The sequence below is a fragment of the Watersipora subatra genome, chromosome 2, assembly GCF_963576615.1.
Source record: "Watersipora subatra chromosome 2, tzWatSuba1.1, whole genome shotgun sequence".
In the NCBI taxonomy this organism is placed as follows: Eukaryota; Metazoa; Bryozoa; class Gymnolaemata; order Cheilostomatida; family Watersiporidae; genus Watersipora; species Watersipora subatra.
In genome coordinates, this window is record NC_088709.1 from 19,778,882 (window position 1) to 19,803,231 (window position 24,350).

Consider the following 24,350-nt stretch of genomic DNA (forward strand, 5'->3'; position numbering starts at 1 on the left):
CTGACGGACCACATGGAATCGCAACTCTCTACAGCTATTGAGCGATACCAGAAGTGGATTAGTAAAAGAAACCACAAATCGCTTTCCTCCATCGCTCTTAAAACGTGACTCTGAAGGGGTGACTAGGAACTGGGTAGGTTTGCATTTGGGCTTTTTTCTGGTTATTGGTTCCCACTCGAGCAGCTGATGATCGCAGAATAATTCCTGCCAGATGTTTTACATTGACAGTGTCTCACCAATGGCCAATAATCAATGCATAAATGTCTAAAAAGAACTAAAACATTCTTGTATGATGTAAATGTATAATTTCAGTATATTTGTAAATAAACTAGAATTACTCCATTCCTTCCTGTGTCTAGTTACACTTTCTATATACACTGGTCAAACAGGTATTCATACAAAATTACAATACAGTTCAAGTCCTGTACAAATCAGAAGAGAATGAGTAAAAAACTTTCGGTCAAAACATCTGCTCTCTGGCATATTTTCTATGACTGAAAGGTCACGCAGGAAAGCCTTCTATGGCAAGGCTGAAAGGTCACTATATCTCCTAGAAACTTTGCGGTCACCGCTTCCTTCTCGCAATCACTGTACCCACATACTTTTCGACAAACTCTCGAACTTTCATTGGATTCACCTTTCCCTGCGACTTCTGGTATATCTGTTGAGAATAATGGTGGGCATTGCTACTATCATACAGTGGAAACAGTGTACTATTTTCCCTATCTAACACATGCGTTTGTTAAATAATATTATTAATTTGTTCATTAATATTGCTTGATGGAAAAATTGCTTGGTGGATGCACCAAGTAGTCGGTCAACTGCGTCAGTGATAAAATTCATCTACTAGGTGGAAGCTGTTGTGATAGATGCATACATTTTGGGAAAACTCGCTTTAGCTTATAAAATATTACTCATATATACCTAGTCGTGTGTATACCTAGTCGTGTATATACCTAGTCGTGTATGTACCTAGTCATGTACATTGTATATACCTAGCAGTGTATATACCTAGCAGTGTATATACCTAGCCGCGTATATACCTTGTGGTATATATACCTAGTCGTATATATACCTAGTCGTATATATACCTAGTCGTGTATATACCTACTCGTGTGTATACCTAGTAGTGTACAGTGTATATACCTAGTCGTGTACAGTGTATATACCTAGTCGTTTAAATTTAGTAAGGTGTATCAAGCTCCATAGGACAGTTCATAAGACTGACTGAAACGAAGATGTGGATAACTGATGCAACCATATATTGCAGAGTTGTCTCACCATGTCTCAGATAATTACAAGTGATTTTGAGTTCCCCACATGGAAGGGTGTGTGATTGGGGTACACCTAAGTAATTTTTATTCTTATCTTATTATAAAAATATCCGAATCTAATTATTTCCTTTTAGTAGGTGTTCGGCGATCATAAACTGGTGACCAATGTGAATCAAGCTTTAGGTTTCCTTATGATTGTTACGAATGCTAGCATTGATAGAAAGGTGAAGGCCAACTATAAAAGCAAGCGCATACCTAAAAGGACCACATACAATTTATGCGCAGGCTAGAGTTTGGAAGTAGGTCAAGGTTACCTTTGTCACACAGTTCCTCATGATTTGCTTGTACTCATCTTTGTCTATTTTGCCTGAGCAATAGAAGGGCTTGAGCACTATTTTTATCTCATCAGCTATCCTCTCCTTACCCACCATCTTTGCCATCAACTGCAACAGGAGACGCATTAGCTATGTACTATGTACTAGCTATTCACTCGCCCAGAAGATGTGAGACATTGTTTTACAAGAAAATCTCAAGGGTTGCGCTTAGCTTGCTTTACTGGCAAATCTGCAGCAAACAGTGCCACTTGTTGTGCCTTAAAACAGCAACAGTGTTATTTGCAATCGGATTGCCTTAAGCTCATACATTGGACACCTGGTTCTTCCGCCTTCTTCGTTTTATGATGGGTCTAGCCTCTTACCTGCTTATTTGAAAGTTCTGTAGCTGAAGCCGGCAGATCATATTCGACGGCTGTTTGGCTGTTTGTGGCGATTGGAGGCGTGCCTTCCAAGTGTGCCGTAGGTGTGATTCGGTCTGTCGCATCATTACCTGCTATCCAGCTGAGAACTTCCGGCTTTTGGGAAACAGACTTGGGTGGTTGAGCTGGAGGGCCAACATCGGGCTCCGCTACCTCATTCTATGGGAGAATATAAATAATGCTAGTGATATGTTGGGCACATTCGAATCAGGTATATTTCCAGGCTTACCGAATCAAGTCCACACTAAACCAGATGAAAATCTTTTGCGCAGGACAGCAAGTGACTACTAAAAATAATTACCATATATATAATTACCAATAATAAGCCTATTTTAGAACACAATTTTTTTAAAACTCTGATTGAAAGCAAATGAAATGATATTATGCTAACTTATTGTCGACAACAACTTGAACCATACTAAGCATGCGGCTGGTAGCCTTTTGTTTACAGTTTGCTTTATACAGTAGCGATGGCTTGCGCTCGAAGAAAAGCTGCATGTTAAGATTAATTGAAAAAGAAATGCTATGGGACTGGTGCATGTAGACTTTGTCTGTCCAGCTTTTGTTCTCTGGAGAGAGCATGCACACCCACACGAACCAGCTCTTGTTTGATAATAGCACGCTAAAGGTTCGGCCAGACGTAACAAATTATTCGTTAATCTGACCGAATTCACGAAATTCACATATTTATTCGGCCGAACATCACAGAATTATCTGTGCATGCACACCGAATTCGTCAATGAAACACTTTTAATTGGCTAAACGAGTTATTTGTGAGCATGATTTTAGCAGCTTTTGTAATTAGTATAGTCCAAGACAGGTATGACGACACACAATAAAAGTACGAGTGCAATTCAACATAATACACACGATGAAACTGCTTAGGTTGCGCTATTGTTGGTTAGCGAGCACAATTTTAGCAGCTTTCAAAATTTACGTAGTTCGAAGCATGTAAGGCGACACTCAAGAAAAAGATTACGGCAACTCGCCATAGTCCCACAATCAAACACGAGCGGAGCGAATGTTTGAGAGTTTTATGATAAATGCATGTGCACACAACTCACGAAAATTATTCATCAACAACGTCGCAAACCCTTGTACTGAAATCTCATCAACAAATTTAACCATTTTTCAATGGAGTCGTTTAAGTATAATAGCGATACAAAACACATAAAAACCTCTTAAAATATGTTACCAAATCTTTGTAAATTGTCGACAATATCTTAAAACTTACCCATCTGATCGGATTATACACAAATAGACAGATTAATTTGGCCGAAAATCGTTATTAAAACTTGCTAAGCCTTATTTTTATCAAAATTAAGACCGACAAACGAAACGCCGAGACAGAGAATAGAACCATTAAGTCATGCGCATTTCACGAAAAAATACCGTGCACATTTCACCAGTCTATAGCATTGTCGAATTGCCGAAGGTTTCTATAATTAACGTAGAAGTACTGAAATATAATCGTTTCTTTTTTGCCAATTTCAAAGTAACTGACATTTTGGACACTTGAGTACGTTGGTATTCTAAGTTTGGATGACTATTGAAATGTTATAGTCATACTAACAACATCGACGATGGGCGATATGTTACTGTTATTATTTTTTCTAAATAGTTTTGTTAAGTAGATTTTCTAAAAATCTATATAAATATCACAACTTCTTGATATTGTTAGCTATGACGTTTTGAAATGTAAACAAAATTGTGCATTGGTTTTCTATTATTACTGTATTACTATATTGATAATATTGGTTATTCTAATAATATCAGTGCATTTTACTTCTAATATTGCATTTCTCCTGTTGCAGGGGGAGAGATATAATCATATAATCTTTTCCTTTCATTATTGCTGTTTGTTGTACATAATAACACCCAGTACATTACAGCTACCATTGCAGTTATCCTATTGTACTGCAGCGCCATTTGACTGCTAATATTGCATTTCTCAACCATCAGTACCCTTTCTTTTTTCCAATATCACTTTGGTCGTGGGCTGTATGACAGGGGAATTTCTAGTAAATATGATGCAACTGACTTGATTGCACTAAAGATGGCAACTCTTTCTACCACGGAACCTTTGCTGCTAAAAAGAAAATTGTTATTATTATAAAAGAAAAGATTTGTAGCCATAGTGTCCGGACGATAAAAACCAACAATAGCGCAATCTAAGCAATTGCATCGTGTGTATTATGTTGAATTGCACTCGTACTTTTATTGTGTGTCGTCTTACGTGTCTTGGACTATAATAATTGCAAAAGCTGCTAGAAACGTGCCCGCTAATAACTTGTTTAGCCAATTAAAAGCATTTCGTGACGAATTCGGTGTGCATGCACAGATAATTCTGTGATATTCGGCCGAATAAATCTGTGAATTTCGTGAATTCGGTCCGATTAACGAATAATTCGTAACGTGTGTCCGTATTTTTAGACTGCAATCACAGTAATGGTTGGCCATACACATGATCACAAGCGTTTTAGGTGTGTCACATGCGATTGCATTAATAGTATCGCTAGTCTAAAAAAACTACCAAAGAAATGTCTGTTTTACCCAAAAAAGGAAACGAATGTCTTACACTGCTTCTATGATAATGGTTACCACTATCATTAACGCTTTCGTTACAAAATAGACAATTAAATATTCGGTATAACCAAATATTGGACATTGGAACATACATATGTTATCATAAATTTTGACCAAATTAATTAGCATAAAATTTCACATCAACTAATACCATAAAAAGGCCACAAATGTGTTGCACTTTTTTGATCTCGTCATACTACCATGGTTGACAAGTTGACCATGTTCTGAGTCACACGAGTTACCACTATCATTATAACTAAGTAGCTTATGGCATTATCATTACTGTTAAAAATAAATACTCATTATCAATATTATTAATAAATACTCATTGTCACCACTGCTATTGCACAATAGATAATCATCACAGGTCCATATATCTACATTTATAAACCTACAGCTGTAATGCGCCTGATCATTTCGAAGAAGAAATACATTTTAGCTATGAACAAGTGTTTTTGTCAAAGCGAAAACGCCAACAGATAATTGTTTCCTTTTGATTAAGCGGCGGCACGATAGGCTAATTATACACTACACACCAATCAGAAATGTTTTGTATCAAGCCTACAAGAGTCGCTCCTTTTCTACAGCTTTTTGCTTTGAACGCCCCTTTTGGCGCATTATGATTTATAGTCGGCTTAGATGTGAATTCTTATAAATTCTGTGATTTCAGGGCTGTTTTTCTAGGATCGGCTTGTATGCGAGGATATACGATTATACGATATTATTAAACAATTGACACACTATGCATAATAATGTAAAACATGAGTTATTGACAGCCGTGCCTTAAGACTTTCTAATCACTATAATCCTCTATTCCAACTAATTAAGGTGATTGTTACACTGAAGATTGTTCAAAGAAGCATCCAGATTCATCGCGTGTAACTTTGAAGTTGGTTCTTTTTGAGCAATATTTTCAGATGAACATAACAGAAAAGATGCAGGGCTCTTTATTATTTTAACAAGATTATGGGGTGCTATATTATGTATGTTTCCATTGAGATGGATTGATCCACTATAAACAACACACAAATATCTAGTAATGGTTGAATTTAATCAAAATCAAAACTGCTTCAAAACTGCAAAAAAGGTTTGTGGTTTTCAATCCGTCATCAACTCGAAAATTCTGTGATGGCATGGTACTATTGCTCAGCTTTATGACACAGATCATATGAATGACGGTATGGTACTATTGCTCAGCTTTATGACACAGATCATATGAATGACGGTATAGTACTATTGCTCAGCCTTATGACACAGATTATATGAATGACGGTATAGTACTATTGCTCAGCTTTATGACACAGATCATATGAATGATGGTATGGTACTATTGCTCAGCTTTATGACACAGATCATATGAATGATGATATGGTACTATTGCTCAGCCTTATGACACAGATCATATGAATGATGGTATGGTACTATTGCTCAGCCTTATGACACAGATCATATGAATGACGGTATGGTACTATTGCTCAGCTTTATGACACAGATCATATGAATGATGGTATGGTACTATTGCTCAGCCTTATGACACAGATCATATGAATGATGGTATGGTACTATTGCTCAGCTTTATGACACAGATCATATGAATGACGGTATGGTACTATTGCTCAGCTTTATGACACAGATCATATGAATGATGGTATGGTACTATTGCTCAGCTTTACGGCACAGATCATATGAATGATGGTATGGTACTATTGCTCAGCTTTATGACACAGATCATATGAATGACGGTATGGTACTATTGCTCAGCCTTATGACAATCATATGAACGATAAATTTCTAGTTTACTATAATCATTTAGGGGATAGCCAGTTTCTGTACTGTTATAATTTTAAAACTACAATCAACAAAAGGTCACAATGTTGTTCAACGTTTTATATACAAGATTAAAAATGTTAGTTTATCTAGACGAATTGGAAGTAGCATAAACACGCTAGTAGGTACTGTGAAGGCAGCTAGTACTGAAAAATGGTGACTGTGATCACGGTTACTTCGTCTTACGCTATTTTTGTGGAGTCATGTATAATTATTCATTTCAGTCAAGAACTGTGGGCGTGTGTACAAGTGCACCTGGGCCAACAATCGTGTCAGCAATTAAATTTGGATACCGTATATTGGGCTGAGCTAAGAAATTTGGTTAATGAAAATAACTCTTTCACTACCAAATGAATTTCTTCACCGGGACATTAATACATATTCTGCAAAACCGAATATTTGACAAGGGGGCATATAAATTGTCTCGACTTTTGAACCACCCGGTTTATAAAAAATGTTTTGATACCAAATTAATCGGGATAAAATTTTACATAAGCTGATGCTATAAGAAATGTTACAAATGTATTGCAGAATGAGCTCAAGACACATTTTCAGCCATTTTCGCAATGACTGAGGTTATCCGAGTCGGACAATTTATAAATATTATTGCAACTTATGGCATTATAATTACTGTAAAAAATCACTCAGCAGTTCTATAAAAATCAAACAAATTTCATTAATCTACAATTAGTAAACCTTCGTAGTTGTAACGCGTCTGACACGAATGGTCATTGCTACGGAGAAATTCTGATAAAAATTGAAGATATTTTTCAAAGCAAAACTATGCTCAGGAAGGTTTTTTACTACACGGTTTGTGGTAGCGCAAGAGATAAGCAGTGCAACAGGATCAAACCTTGAGTAGCTCTATTATACGCAGAGCTTGCTCCTCAGCAAGTCTTTCTGCATCCTCCTGCCCATTCTCATCTTCCTCATCTGCAACAGCAAACATTTACATTTTCCAAAAACAGAAGGAATAAGGGTCTAGAGATCACAGCGGCAGCAAGAAGCATTGAAATTTGATTAGAGGATCATACAAATTAGTTCATTAACATTGGTAACCGCTTTAAAATCATTAATTTAAGCTCACTGTGACAGGTATTTCATTTTGTATTGAACAAAGAATTCCTACCGGTGTCCTGGACTCGATGCTCAGGAGTGTATGTTGACTTCATAGATGCATTTGACCTGGCATCACTTGTTGAGAGTCCATCATGGCTTGCTGCGGGAGATGCCAGGATTGGGGAAGTGGCATGCTGTGCTGGTGACAGCGGAGTGGCACTCCTATTCGTGACACTCGATTGCGTGGGAGAGATTTGCACTGGTGAGTGATAATGGTTCTTTGTGGGTGACATGTGTTCAGAACCCTCGTCAATATCAATAACCATTTGTTTCATCGAGTCTTCTGTGTCATAGCCCCTATATACAAGATACATAATGTTAGTAAATTACGGCTTCAAATTAAAACGGAAGCCTTCTTGCTCATCTATGTGAGACTATCATCAAATTAGTTTTGAATCGCTAGAGCAAGCGCAATCCAACTGAACAAGAGGAACTATCTCCCGGTTACTGTTATTCATCCGCAGAGGCTATAATCTCATATCCTTCAGATTTTTTATAGACTATAAAATAGTTCCTTTTCATAGATTATAGACGATTTCCTGTCTATAGATTGATCAAGTGAATATTCTCTTATGACCAAAGCAGTTAGCTCGCTATACTGTAGCTACCATGAAAGAACATTGATACAATATGCACATGGATAGAGAAACAATGCAGTGTATTTCCATACTTCTTCGGATGGGTTCGAAGTTGCTTCGACTCCTAATCGTAGGAGTGATAAAATCCGATCGCATTTGACTCTATTTCACTTCATTAAATTTGCTGTGAGGACATTCACTGTGAGATTATTCTTCAACATTATAAAACTCCCATTGCTAATGGGTCCGAGTGGATAATACCCGGCTAAGCTCTCTGGGTGGAAGTAAAAAAATTTCAGCACACAACCACGCCGGTCTATGCTATGAAAACGTTCTACTGCTACTCTCTACTGTTTCTACTTGACTTTTTTGCCTCTACATTAATATTAACATGTCAAGGATGGGTTACTCGTGCGAGGGTGATGAAATAATTACTTTTTTAGGTCTGGTAATTGAGACCAATGTGACCAATTATGACCATGACCTGAAAGCGAGTCTACTTTAATAACAAGTTTTGCTTTGGTGGGATACATTGTGAATCTTGGAAAAATCTATACAGTGCAACTCCAAATTGTTAAAACGGTAGGGTGTGAATTTATTGGCAGCTGAAAACTCTGAATCCATTTGAAACATGAAAAGACAGTGATATGGAGTGTCTTATTTGCCAATAACTCACTTTTGTAAATATGCATGTTAGCATTTGCGCTGGCTGTACAGTCACAGAGCAGTCAGATCAAATCAATTTGAATAGATCAAGCCTATAGGTCTTACCTGTTATCCATACAATTTGTATCACCCACAAGCTCAGCGTGCTCTGATGGACTGTACAGAGATATATTCACGCCCATTTCCGACTTTCTCACCATTGTCAAAGATGCCTTAGATGGAGAAGGTTGGAGAGCAGAGGCCTGTTGAGGTGAATGATTGACTGGGGAATCGTTAAGTGATAGCTTGCCTGGTGAAGCCTTATGAGACATTTTGTCAGAAGAGATACTGCTGTTGGAACTGTCGACTCTGCTAGCCTCCCCGCAGGAAGACTGTGTGCCTTCACTTCGAGATTTAGTGCGCTCGTTTGGAAGCTGGCCTTCCTCATCGCTTTCTACTTGAACCTCCTTTGTTCTTTTGGTGTGTTTCTTTCTCTTTTTCTCTTCTGTTAACGTTGAAAAATACAGATACAGATTATCTGGCAGTGAATTAAGGATGAAATCCATTAAAAGCTCAACTCTTTAATGTGTAGACGTAGAGAAAGTATCCAGCCATTGTTCTAAATTTTTAATGCTATGTAGGTATTGAAGCATCACACGAGCAGTAATGACACCAGGTGAGTAAAGTGATGTTGTGCAAGCTTTTGAGAAAACTATGTGTTACTTTGATTAACGTAAGACCATGAGTTATCGATTTTGGCATTTGAAATGAGCAAAAATTTAGGCATAAGCGAGACAAAAAATGGCTTGTTTGTGCAATTACTTTTTAAGCGCTACATTGACAGGGCGACTAACCTCCATTTTGGCATAACTTAAAAGGATAAAACACACCTTTATTATTTTGGCTAGCTTTGGACTTCTTCTGCTTCTTTTTCTTCTTGCTATCTGACCTCAACTTTTTTTTACCCTTGCTCTTGGAATCTGGCCTCAAGACCATTTCATCAGCAATTTCAGCAGTAGACTCATCAGGCAATACTTCCACCTCTTCATATAGTCTTTTGTAGCCTCTTTCAATCTCAGAAAACAATGTCTGGCTAGTACCGCTCAATGGAGCTGCGGCAATCGCTCGCTCTTTGGACTCACATCGTCGTGACCTTTCATAGTCTCGTCGTAGGCGTGCTGGTGAGATCGATGATTGCACAGGGGAGATAGATCTTCTATGCATAGGCATTCGCTCGGGAGTCAGCGACTCTTTCCTAGGCCCGCGTCTATGGTATGGGCTTCGCAATCTATTTGGTCTGGAAGGACTTGGAGATAACCTTTTGCTCACCGATTTAGAAACTCTGTTCATTGGAGAGCGAGTACGCCTTTTTTGCTGTCGATTTCGATCTAGACGACTCTCTTTTCTTCTGCCACTGGATCTCTCCCTTATCGATGAGTGATGATGTCGATCAGGTGTGGGAGACCTGCGTCGGGAATATGATCCATTTCTGTGCCGAGATCTGCTTCTATGATGAGACCGCGGTCGATATCTGCGTAAAGATTTTGACCTATGCCTACTATGCCTTCGGACTGACCTACTTCTACTTCGACGATGTCTTCTACTGAGGGAGTTACGCCTCGACCTTTTTTTAGAGCTGCTTCGACGTCTAATGCGACTATTCTGCTTAGAGGTGTGCTGTCGTCTCTCATGTTCAGATTCAGAACTGGATGATATACTATAAACTGGGGTATCGTTGCTAAGATTTTTTTTGCGTCTGGGTGGTTTTTTAATATTGTTGCGCTCATCTTCCGAATCAGTTGTCACATAAATTACCGGTTCAGGAGATCTGGTTGGAGGAGTCAAAGCTACTATATCATCGCCATCGCTACTCAATTCATCATCCATGTTAGAGTCTCCATTCCTCTCACCATGCTCTTGATAGAACCACTTTCTAATACTATCTCTGTCATGGCTGTCATAGGCTGCTCGGCCCTCCTTCTTAATATAGACAGGACAGGCAGTTACAATTTGTGGCTGCGGTCTTAAATGAGTGTAGCTTTGGAGTACTGGCTCTCCGCCAGGCAATGGTATGCTATCTAATGACACACTTGCGCAACTCGCAGGTAGGTCATGAGTGATAGTAGAGCGCTTTTGAGAGCTATCCGGCAGTGGGATATCCTCTATAGAGGGGCAGCGAGAAGTCTCGGAAACACAAGCTGCCTTGTTACTGGTTAAGAAACTAGCTTGCAGCGTGGATGAATCACTGGGCAGCGACTCTGTAGCTTCTTGCAACACATGATTTTGCGACAGATTATTTGGTTGTGAGGAAGATTTCCGCATAAAGTGCGCGGAACCAAGAGAGGTGTTTTTGGATGGAGTAGAACCACTCGAATTGGGTGTGACCCTTTGAAGATTTGTTGCATCCTCTACACTGGCGTGTCTGTTCAAGGATCCTGATGGCGCTGAAGGTTTTAGCTTTAACCGCCCTAAAAAAATCAGTGAATTCATAATACCATGCTATAGCACATCGGCCTAAAGTTGAATACAGGTTGTGACAATATTGCTGCGGGCATGGGCAATACTATATTACTTAACTAATTTGCATGAATAAATTTTGTGCCCTGCAATTAGAACCAAGAAAAATGTAATAGCTCAAGAACCACTGCATATCTATATCTATATATCTCTCAAAGTATGTCGTGTGTCTGCATTCCGGCTCTAGATATAGCTATAGCGCACGCTGATCATTTTACCGATGCGGCCACGCGTTACGATGCCCCTGTTAAGAAATATTTTTCGTAAGGTTCAATTACTATATCTGGGGTCAAGGCATATTCTTCCGGCGCGGACAAGTCTTCTCTCACCTTTCGGTCAAACAACGTACGATATCTCATTTTTACATTTGTACCAATATCGAGAGATAATAGTATCGTCGTATTTAAAGTTTTGATAGATATCTTCTGGTGGAACAGTAACCTTTTGTTAACCCTTTCATTGCCGTAAACGCATTTTTGCAACTTTCCTAGTAGTTACGTAGTAACTTAATTTTATTATTCATTGACAACATAACCAACGATCTTCAAGACTTTTATAGTATTGACAGTGTTGTCCGAAGATTTCTCTATAAAATTAGCCTAAAAAACGAAGCAGTTTTAAATTTTCTTTGGGAATTTCCAACTTGAAAACAAATATTTTTTGTGTAAGTTTTGTAAGTACCGCCCGAGTTAGAAAAAAGATAATTACTTATGTTGATGACATTATAGTCAACTTAGATTCAGATTTTTGTGATTACACAGATAATTAAAGTTGCAGCACTGACTCTGATGGTGATGAAAGTAGTAGTTTTGTAAGAGTAAGGAGCATTGTAGAGGATCGTTCTAGCTTCGCAGCGATTGTAGCTTCACATAGCTTTAGCAATGCACAATGTATAGATACATTGAATTTTTGACATAGCACTATTTGTTAATATGTTAGCAAAATAAAATATATAACAAAGGTGTTCTAGATAGAGTTTGAAATTGAAAAATTTGTGTACATATTATGCAGCAGAATCGGCAATTTTCGGTAAAATGGCTGGCGTAGGCCGATAGCTAAATTTGTACATGAGCGGCAGTGAAAGGGTTAAACACACACTTCTATGCAAGAGTTGTTAATATTAATTCAGCGTATTCAGGATTTTTATTTTGTTTTCTCTGTCCTTAATAATTGTACTATTACCAAATCATCCTTTATTGTAATCGCAGCACAACCGACCTAATTTAGCTATCACATTTATATCTGAATCCTTTCATAGTTGTTTTATTTCTTGTAATTTATTTGACCTGCACAAAACATTTTCCTTATGATATGAAGTTTGAAAGTTACAGTTGTTTGACAAAGTTTGAAAACCTTTAGTTGTTTTTATTTTTTTTGTTAATTTATTTCAATTACACAAAACACATGGTATTTTATATTTATATGATATTTTCTCATGATATGTAGTTTGAAAGTTAGAATGGCAAATGTTGTTATATTTTAAATACAAATAAATTTTCTGTTCAAAGACTTTTTTATTACCTGGGCATCGCCGGGTGGTACAGCTAGCAGATATATATTCTAGAGAGTATAAATGATGAACTTACACGAGAAAAACACAGCAGCTGCGCTAGCCATTGTTGAGAATTTCAGTGAATCTCTGAATCAAGTAACGTAAAGCTGCACCTTGTGTTCTCAGTTAGCACAAACAGCACGAACAACAAAGCTTTGCTTAAACAATACAGCTATATCATCTGAGTTACAGAATGCAAATATTTTGTAAATGTGAAACTTGACGTAGCTCATTAGCTTGGTGTTAACAAGTCGGATGCATCTATGACAAATTAAGAAGATGACTTTAGGATACGTAATTATGCCATGTGAGTCTAAAGGTCCTGGGTACACACACCGATGAAATGCATAGCTAATTCCTAGTGTAGATATTTTCTATGGCTACACATACTGATGATACTAAACCACGCGCCGTGTTAACAAACAGATTTACTAATGAAAATTTGCCTCAGTCATGGTAAGGGTGTAACATCCTTTATCGCTATCGAAGTATCGCCACCATATTTAAAATCAATTAACAATATTTATATCAATAATAACTACGAATGATCAACAATTTGTAACCTTTCCCATAATAAGAGCGGCGTCCACGCTAGAAAGCGTTAAAAAGATTGTACCACATAGAAATCAAACCCGAATAAGTGCGCTACCATCTGCACCGCTGAACCGCCTTGCAGCATCATAGAATAGTTGTGAACATACTTATTACACACGGTGATCTCTTTTTCAGAGCGCACAGGACTGCCAGGGTACTAGTAGGAATAACGCACAGGACTGCCAGGGTACTAGTAGGAATAACACGCAGGACTGCCAGGGTACTAGTAGGAATAACACACGGGACTGCCAGGGTACTAGTAGGAATAACACACGGGACTGCCAGGGTACTAGTAGGAATAACACGCAGGACTGCCAGGGTACCAGTAGGAATAACACACAGGACTGCCAGGGTACTAGTAGGAATAACACGCAGGACTGCCAGGGTACTAGTAGGAATAACACACGGGACTGCCAGGGTACTAGTAGGAATAACACACGGGACTGCCAGGGTACTAGTAGGAATAACGCTTGTGCAGCTATATGCATCGCAATTTTTTGGGAAAATTCTAAATTTTAATTATGAACACAGAGAAGCACTAAAATATTTCACGTTCATGAGATAAATTAAACTAGAAAGAAGTTTGAGTTTCAACAGATTTAATTTCCTAAAAATTATCTAAAAAGGTTTTACGACCAGTTCCAATTTACACTTATGGTCTTCACAGATCAGTTACAAGTGATAATATTCTTGTTTACATATAACTAGTTGTTTACCTTGGTCATGCTTCAAAAGTGAATCACAAATGAAACCAGCTTGCACTGGATATGAGTAAAATGGAATTGAAAATATGTTCATCGGGATCAAATATGTCGGACAAACAGATGTGTTGGTTTTATCTTTGGTATTGTTAGTTTTATGGCTTATTGGTTGTATGTTGGTTTCATGAACGCTTCGCCAAAGCGTTGGCTACGCAAATCATGCATTTCAATGGCGTGCATAGCCACATCCTAAAGATTTCATAACAGGGTGATCGAGAAGCCAACCTTCCTGAGTGATCTCAATGTCTTTGGCACTAGATCCTAGCAATGACTGCTCATCCATAATGGAAGAAAGGAGATCAGTGGAGCTAGATTTGCTATTCTCCGATACGCTAGTCGGCTTTCGGCTCTGTTGCTTGATATTGATCACTATTTTCTTGCTGACCGGGCTAGAGAAAATCAGGAACTATTTTAGCTTGGTACAGAATCCAAGTAAAACAACTATTATCTGCAAAGATGTCTACAATCAGAGGTATTATTGATTGATTCTAGTGAGTCTACAATTCATGCTAGGGACTCAAGTTTATATGACACTTGGAGCAAAGGGGAATTCGACACTCGCTGATCGGCAGTTTCAACCGAATAAGCTGAAAGTCAATAGATGACATCATACAATGGGCTCATAAAAGCAATTCTCTTATACATATCAAATTGTGATAACCAATGCTTACATGTCCCTGAGTCATACCACCAAACAAGTTGACAAAACAATAAAAATGTTCGTGATTTTTCTAATCATAGTAAACTTTGTTGTTGCTTTTTTATAAAGACTTAACAGAATCTTGATTTGCGATATTTCAAGTGAATTTAGTTGACAGAACCCAAGAAATTTAGAGCAATAAAACCTGGCTTGAAGGAAATATGAAGAGAGAAATTTGACAACTTTTTCCACAAATAAATTCTTCATGCTTGGATTTATGCTAAACCCGATTATATGTTCGGCTTCCTTGGTATGCTTTTGTGAGATAGGATTTTGAAATGCTGACATCTACACATTTAATTGCTGACAACACAGTACTTGCTAAACACACATATAGTGAGCCAACAATCGATAAATCAGCCTGTTTTTATATTTGAGTGCTGCTAAAAATGTGAGATTGTACACGTGATGTTATTGTGTTTAAATAAAGTTGATGAAAAAAAGCAAAAGTTAAACTAGATTATTTTTACTTTAAACTTGTAATATTAATATTAGCAATGAAGACGGCAGTGAAATGAAAAACATACACCTAATTATACTAAAGATAAGATTTGTTTTCTGGGTGAATATTAGGCGATTTTAAAATAAAATTCTTCAAACGCTTAAGACAACATAAAATAATGTGGTAATAATACAATGACCGTTTAGCATTAAATTTTTACATAGTTTAGAACATAGTCGGCTACTCAATAAAAAAGTCAAAACCTGGCATTAATATTTGGTTTGTACTATTGCTGGCGACAAACATACCAAACAATTATTACTTATTTCATGAAGGAATAACTCTGAATCAGCACTTCATAATCTGATGAGTATACTTATTTGGAGTTGTCCCCTCTATGTGGCTGATAAAAAGTTTGTTTATCGGCTGATTTTTATTGGCTAAATTATCTGTAGAACATCCATTTTGCGATAGAATGAAGACTCAGCTCCTGGTTTTTGTTTAAATCTCATAAAAAAGTAGTTATCTGTTAAAATTTCCGTCTACCTGAAATTGGCAACCGTCTCTTGCAAATCTTGGAAGATTATATAGTTTATGAATTATTTTGTGGTTCAAGGAGTGCACTAGATGGAATAAAGAGAAATGTATGTTTCTCAAAGGTTTTCAAAAAGCAAATAGAAACGACGGATTATAAATCAAATAAAGTTAATTTATTTTGGTGATAGTCGTTAGTAGTAGTGAGGTTATTATTACAATGATGATCATTGATGTATCAATAGATATGACTGACTTGTTCATCTGTGTTAGTGATTTGTTTGCTGTAACTTACAAGTGAATCTTCAGAATGATTCAATTTTCATAGTTGCTGTAAAACAGTCAAATATAAAATTATTTACCTTATGGTTTTTATATTAATGCATATTATAATTACAAAATAATAAATTTGAGTGCTTTACATTGCATATAACCATAAGTATATTTTAAAATTTATTCTTATCGTATTATTAGATCTATGCATTATTATTGATTATCATTATTATGATCTATTATTATTAGATCTATGCATTCTGCTCTCGAAAATTGAAATAGAAAAAGAGGCAGGCTTTTGGTTTGCATAATCCTCGGATGTATTGGTTTGGCATTATGTGTATGCAATAGCAAACTAGCTATGCTTCAGATCAGTTTAAAGCTGAGATTCAGAGGTTTTATTTGATGTAGTGCAATGTGTTGAGATTACATGACTACTTGCAATTTACTAAATCGGCCAGTCGCAAGGACAAATCATTATCTCTGTTACTCGCGTGTATCATTCATTCTGCTGGAATGTCTTTATAACGACTTGCTTTAGTACCTATACAAAAATCCTGATCATATACCACAGAGTTAACAAATCCGCCCAAAATTTTGCCACAATAATTTCAGGATATTGGGTTATCGTTTTGCCAAAAAAAAGAATTAATTTTTTTTTACTCAAAGTTCACAGCATAACACCGTGATTTCCAATTTTTTAATTTTTAGTTTATGATGGATGAAAAGAAAAGTTGTGAACAGCGACAGTGAACGTATTTCTGTAGTGTTGGTGAAATTCTTCATCATTGGAACTCAGATATTTCTGATAATTAGATTTTTACATTAGAAAAGGGGGTCTGCGTTTTGGTCGAACTGCAAAAATGAGAGCATTTCTTTACAGCCGGTTCCACCAAACTAAAAATAATTAAAATGACTCTTGTTTTTTAAATGCATTGATTCTTGTGCAGAATTTTTTGCTGATTCCAAAAACTTTACATTAAAGCTCTATGACAGAGAGTCTACCTTTTACAGCAAAACTATCAGGTGTACGTCAGCAAAAACCTTTTAGAGAAAAAGTTAATGATCAAACAGCAGTGTTTGATCCACGACCATTTTCGCAAAATACATGTTGGACACCCTTTAGTGCACTTATAGACTCAGTATACTATCTGTCAACCCTAGCAGCCAAATATTGGTAGAAAGTAACGAGGCTAGAGAGAGAACACACCTACTGAGAGTCAGACCCGACACCTCTTTGTCACCGTAGACAGACAGCCCCTCCTTCTCCTCTATACATTTCTTTTGTTTGATAAGAGGAAGGCTACCGCCAGAGCTAGAGGGAACCATCCCAAGCTTTCCAGCGAGTCGTTGTCTCGTGGATGTCTTCTGCAAGACAGTAAACAATATATTTTGAGCAAGCAAACATTAGCACCAGAGAACTAGCTATGACTTGTTAATTGTAACATACCATTGCGCAGGCTTAAAGCCTGGTTCTTGACTGTCTCACCCAGCAAAAGATTGTGGCATAGGCTTACCAGATTGTTTTTCATGTATAGCTGCATCGCCGAAAATTGCGTAGCCAGGTTGATACAGAATGCAAAGGTCATTTTGAAAATGGCCACTCGCAACAGCAGACAGAAGTTGATGAACGTAGTTCTCGTATTAGTTGCGAGAGCTCGTTGCAATCTTGCGCAGCAAAGTGGCCATCTGAATGTGTACAACATGGAAAGGTTTTTGTCTGCGGCTCTTCGCATCAGTCAAACTAAGTTCAACTCATGCACCGAGTGCCAACAACACCCAGGAGCTCTCACAAGGGAAGGTTCCCATTCTTTCGCAATAATATTTTGTACTCTAACATCTGCTTCCTATATGGAACTACACTTGAGATCAGGCGATGAAGAGGAAAGACATATTTTATAGAGACTACTTTAATATATATAATAATATATATGAATATATATAATAATATATACTAATGTATATTATATTAAAAATTATGTTATACGTCTGTCTCGAAGGTAATAACTCTCTATGGTACGTGATATCACATGTGCTACGAAATGTCTGACCACAGACAAACATATGTTATTTGAAACTCCAAACTTGCAGCGGTTTGTTTTTAACAGATATTCCTAGCACAAATCATAAATTAAAATAATCTAAAAATCATGGTTCAAAAGGGTTAAACTTTTTAGGATAAGTCAACTACATGAAAAATTATTTCAATTGAGTATTCATGTGAACCCGCACAGCTTCCCTGCGAAAACCAGTAAGCTAACTTATGAGTTGTCTCCCCTGAAATGCTGAAAAAGCTGTCTCCCGCCAGCCCTATAATATTTATACCCTTCGGGTTCTTGTGAAGCGATGCCTCATGGATTTCCTGCTGTATTTACTGCCACTCCTAGTTTTTCTCTTCTTTCGCGGTGACCGCTTTGCTTTTCGCTTGGTCGAAGTTCTTCTGGTAGAGCGCTGTAATAATTTATCATTTAATAGTATGGGCTGCCACTGCGGTACATGGAAGCACAGCAAGCATTGTAAAGGGTACTAGGTGGAGTCAGCTGAATGGCGGAAAACACTAGTCAACGAGGTACTCGGCTAATAGATATGTCTATCGTTCAAAAACAGACAGATTCAGGTGTTGGCGCTGCGTGGTTGATGGTACAAGCCCTGCTCTGCACACTTGCACCTAGCTGCCATCGTTCATATCAGCAATTCTCCTGTTAATTAATATGGCTGCTTCTACAGCAGTGCGAAACTAACTTATGACTAGTTACTTATTCTAGGAAAAACAGAAGTGAAATTCTTGACAAACCTGATGCAAACTTCTTAGCTTCAGATAAACCATTACAAGTACTAACACCAGACTATTCAATATTCCATTCAGACGGTATTATTGTTAGTTTATCTTCATTATTATAGATGTATTTACACAGTTTACATAAATCAATATTGAGTTGCGAATGAACTTCACTGGCTGTCGAACTGGCAATAACAAAATAATATTGCTCGTACTGATAGGTAGCAGCACATAAGGGTTATGCCCCCTCTGCTATCATACCTAAAATATTAAGCTTAAAGGTTTACTTGCAACAAAATTCACATAACAGTTATTTGGTATCAAAAGATTCACCATGTCTTACTCTGCTGTGTTGTAGGCGCAAAATATATGTGGAAATGTGATTACAAGCTCTTAAAAGCTCAAAAACGAACAGTTAATCGCAGCCATCACAAAACCGCCGTAGATTAGAATCTCTTTCCAAAACGGCTCAAATGGCACGTGGTTGTACAAGATGGCTTCTGTTTACACTTTCACGCAACCCCATTCATCGAAATATTTTCACAAATATACTTCACGCATTCAGTAAAACCATGTCTATTGTTCTTACGCATCTATTTTATCACCGTTGTAATGCTGTCACTTTCAGCACTGATATCTTATAACTTACCGTAAAAATTCATTTAATTCTTTAAACCTTAGCTCGAAGGAATACATATCATTGTCTGATAAATATGACGAGCCTGTTGGTCACCTGTGATAATCGAAAAATGCTGCAGAAATTATTTGCGAAGTATGGGTTACATAATCAGATTACGACTAGACGATTAGACCAAGCCGAAACAAAACTGTAAAGTAGCGAATATCTATATTTGATACGGGTCTTCGGTAAAACCCGAAGTGTTTGTCATAAACTAGTGCTACGAGAAGTTTTATATTGAGTCTTCTATTGGCCTTTCAATTTACGTGAGAACATCACGTGACAAAACAATAACCAAATGTAATGATTACGTCAGAGAAATAAACTGATTCCGATCTACGGCGGTTTCGTGATGGCTGCGATCAACTGTTCGTTTTTGAGCATTTAAGAGCTTGTAATCACATTTCCACATATTTTGCACCTACAACACAGCAGAAAAAGACATGGTGAATCTTTTGATACAAAATAACAGTAATGTGAATTTTGTTGCAAGTAAACCTTTAATAAGAAAGTATATATAATGATATGGACAGTAGAAATGTTTTATTATGTATATTAAGGTATGTCAAATGATGCTCAATAGAAACACGAGATACAAGGTCGGTTCTAACCTGTTGTCCATAGCACAAGGCTAGTTTAGCTATTTGAGTACATACTGTACGTGTACCTATAGCAGCAATGATACATGTTTGTCATTGACCAGGGGTAGTACTCGTACGCAAGCACACCTAACAATTATAAACTATTCCGTTTAGAACTTATTTTTGGTTACAATAAAGTGGTCTCTCGTGTAAATATATTTTGACTCAATCTGCAGACTGCTGCTTCTATAATTATATGGACAGTAAAATTGTTTTTATTATGTATATTAACTTATTGCGTGCCAAATATGTGACGTACCAAATACGTACCAAGTTGGTGATGGGTCAGTCGGCCTTTGAGAAAGGTTTTGTTGTGTTTATACCATGTAAGAAGAATATTTAAGGTCATTCAATTTGTTGAGCAGATAGATATGGCATTAGTGGTTTTTATGGGATAATTTTGGTTGATATACCGTTTGCTGCTTACAAATACACCAGAAATGTGCAGCGTAACTCGCGAGCTTTCAGCAGAAGTAAAATAAATGCATTCCCTGATAAGAAATATTGAACAGCAAGGGCATTGTCTATAAGTACAGCCTTTAAGAGTGTTGACACGCGCTGTTTCTAAACCCAATGAATGTATTCATAATAGGACATACCGCTGGTGGTGTGGTGTCAGTCGTGCGTGATTGAAGCAGGAAAATATCTTCATCACTGTCATCAAGTTCAATGACTTCTGTCTCGGCCTCAGATTCTGAGCTTTCATCGCCAGAACTAAGAGCTAAGGCTACTCGTCTATAGATGCGAATGTTATCTCTGGTGCGTGGTATAGTTGTACCTCTCCCTCTTGTAGATACTAAACAGTATTTTACATAAAGAATATGTATATAAAAGTATTTCTATAATGAGATTGATTAGACAACATATCTAACCAACTCCAGTCAAATAAATTGTGCACCATGTGTAGCCAACTCCCAACTGATAACGAAAAATCTTTATTATAATAAGAGCGGTGTTCGTCCGTCTGAAGCCATGCTGACAGCATTAAGAAAGAAATCCACACGGAACTGCCAATCCGATGCCCCTCACGGGAATCAAACCCGGGGTGTAAGTTTCAAAAGCAACTTCACTACCACTAGACCAATCAGTCACCTTACCATTTCACGGGATATTTGTGCGTGTACTGATTATTCATGCCGATCTCTCACAGTGAACGGGACTGCCAAATGTGCTAGCAGTAATAAGGCTAAGTTAACATTGATTTGGAGTTATCTATCACAAGTCAGTGTTCACAATTTGAGCATAGCACCAAAGCGTAACAATATGATATACAAACACTTGCTATTGAATATTAGGAGTTATTTCCCTAAATTAAGGGGTCAGCAATAACCATAACTAACAATTTACAAAAGAGCACGAGGAGAGATGTTTTCAGTGAGCTATAAGCGGAAGAGCTAAGAAAGTGTTAAACCTGGAACTGACTTACTAGAGGCAGTTTGTGGTTGGGGTCCTCTGGCTACAGTGCACTCAGGACAATACCAATTATCTTGAGGTACAGCATCGAGGGCAGGAGTCAAGCAGTATAGATGGTACCTAGAAATTAGCTACTGAAATATACTCGAAGAGCAAAACATGACTAATGATTTGCATTCAGTTTAAAATGATGACTATTTGTATGCATACTAGATATTGCATGGATTAGGCGTCATTTGATTTTTTCGCTACCACGAGCCGCATAATGAGGCTCTGCAAAGCGTTTGTGAATGACCAAGAGCCGTGTAGTACCACTTTAATAAGCTTTCTACAAAACGTTTCTGGGTAGTGAGTAGTCAACTAATTAGCCTATCATATCTGTACTTACACAAAAGGAAATTACCCTGCATGCATTAAACCAACAGAAAATATGTTTATGACCCATTTTGAGGGTCATTTCGATATGCAAAAAACCTTATTTTATGTCTCAATTTTTTCTTAGCGATGACCAGTTGTGTCAGATGCATTACAACTAAGTTTTTATGAACTGTAGATCAGAATTTGGGTGATTTTTATTGAACAATATTACTACTGAGTGATTTTTGCAGCAATAATGTCATAAGTTGTAATAATATTTATAACATGTCCGACTTGAATATGCTCAGGTAAAAGTGAAAATGGCTAAAAAAAGTGAATGAGCTCATTCAGGAATACATTTGTGACATTTCTTATAGCATCAGCTTATGTAAAATTTTATCCTGATTAACTTGGTATCAAATCATGTTTATAAACCGGGTGGTTCAAAAGTTATGACAATTTATATGAGCCCTTGTCAAATATTAGGTTTTACCAAATATTTAATTATCTTCCAGTAAAGCAAGAAATTTGGTAACAAAAGAGTTGATGCAGGAACTAATTAGATGAAAACTGACCCATTGTCACACTCATCACAAAGCAGCAGACGGTCCTCATCATTACACTCCCCACAGACTTCACAAAATGTTGGTTCATCTTCCAGTTCTTCTTCAGGTTTCAACTCTGCATCTGCTACTTCAATCTTTTCATAAATATTTCCTCCAACAGAGTGTCGGGCAAATATAATGTGAAATACTTGTCTGTCATTTGGACATGTGTTCTTTTGCTAAAATATACATTATGCACAAATGATGGATGGGTGCATCATGGAGTTTGAACACAAGAATTTATGCTCAAGAAAAGATGAATTCAACCACTAAACCACACCTTGGACCACTCAAGAATGCAGCGAAGGCAAAAGTCATGGTCACAGCACTCTGGTGTCCCAACATCTGACTCGCTCAAAGACAGCAAGCATATGGGGCATTGGGCAGCAGCTTCATCTTCTTCATTTGGCTCCATCTCATCATCCCTATCGTTACACGAAGCTATGTAAAGATAGCTTTCAATCTGCTAGCTACAAAAGGCTTTCATGCTGCTACAAAACACTAGTCTTGTAGAGCCGTAGTTCCTAGTAAAATAGCTAAACAAGAAAACTGAAAACCCCGCAATTAACATTTACTTGTACATAATACGATTGTATCAGATTACAGTAACAAATGCTCATCTTAGTTACATTAGTGAACAACGTATTTTTTATAATCCGCGTGGCTGTAGCCATATGCAGACGATTGCGAATGTTAGATTATTATGTAATTGTAAGTTTTGTACATGTGACTTTAAAACAGAGCTACGTACTAGTCACGGAATTGTAATTCAAAGAGGCATATTTTATCGTAACTATTAAAAATATGCCGAGAAACCAAGCTTACGGTTTAGTTCACCTTTTAACAGCGTTTAAAAAATATATAGATAAATATGAAACTTCGAACATTAGTATGATTTGTATTTTTATAAGCCACGTTAGTCCTTATGCACAGTTTATATTTTTCGCATGCATCATTTCCAAAGCTATGCAAAATAACAACCACGCAAATACAACGCTTATGTCCGTTTAAAATAGCGCCGATTTTGGAGAGTAGTTTTGTCTGCGATACCACCATAAATAGTGGTGCTAGACCTCGTAGTACTTCACGCTCAGTACTATTTTCTTTCTACTTCATGATCTAGCATGCTCAATTTTAAAAATCCTGACCTGTCTTCCGCCATATTTGATGTTCATCTAAGAACAGTTAAAATATTGCATTTGTTTAAAATTTTAAATGCCGTAAGTCTGCCATAAAACTACACCATACGGATGAATTAATTGAGCGTATGGGCAGATGGCCCACCAAAGCTCTATCAGCTCGTCTTAACGACGGAACGTTTTATCGAAGAGGAAATAACTCCACAAATTGCTGCGTTATCAACAATATTCCCTTTGAAAACAACTTGTCAAAAGCTAAATAAACCCGATATAACAATAGTGGCAGCCACAAAAGTTAGTTCTACAATAACAAATAGACTTGAATGACTGTTAAGTTTATCTGCACATAATATTTGTTCTTCTAAAACTGATTCAAAACAATTAAGATGGCTGTTGCTATTTGTTAAACTAAACTTTAGTAATAAACTAATAATAATATAAAAGCTGAGATAATCATTAAAAGTGCAGCAGTTCCAGTTGTGTTTCAGTTGTTGTTACAAAACGGACTCACTCACCAAAAGTTTGTATATTTGCTTGAAGTTTTTTGTTTGGCAGACACTTATTATGGTTCTGGAAACTAT

The 24,350-nt window shown here is 37.2% G+C and overlaps 2 protein-coding genes across 2 annotated transcripts in view; one reads left to right on the forward strand and one right to left on the reverse strand.

Annotated features, from left to right (window-relative positions):
* The window catches only part of LOC137388840 (general transcription factor IIH subunit 1-like), a 39,218-nt gene extending 38,700 nt beyond the window's left edge, over window positions 1-518 (forward strand). Inside the window, exon 13 of the mRNA XM_068075302.1 lies at window positions 1-518. Within this exon, the coding sequence (XP_067931403.1) occupies window positions 1-108 (108 nt within the window). The 3' untranslated portion in view covers window positions 109-518.
* On the reverse strand, window positions 283-23,890 carry LOC137388839 (PHD and RING finger domain-containing protein 1-like). Its single transcript, XM_068075301.1, has 15 exons — window positions 23,779-23,890; window positions 22,911-23,055; window positions 22,601-22,809; window positions 21,682-21,788; window positions 20,855-21,051; window positions 18,482-18,607; window positions 17,367-17,524; window positions 14,433-14,596; window positions 9,674-11,251; window positions 8,910-9,288; window positions 7,571-7,857; window positions 7,295-7,374; window positions 1,972-2,187; window positions 1,589-1,717; window positions 283-661 (listed from the first exon to the last, which is right to left on the reverse strand). Exons 1-15 carry the CDS (start codon window positions 23,790-23,792, stop codon window positions 566-568), a joined length of 3,885 nt encoding a protein of 1,294 aa, XP_067931402.1. The 5' UTR covers window positions 23,793-23,890; the 3' UTR covers window positions 283-565.
* Window positions 23,891-24,350: the final 460 nt, after the last annotated feature.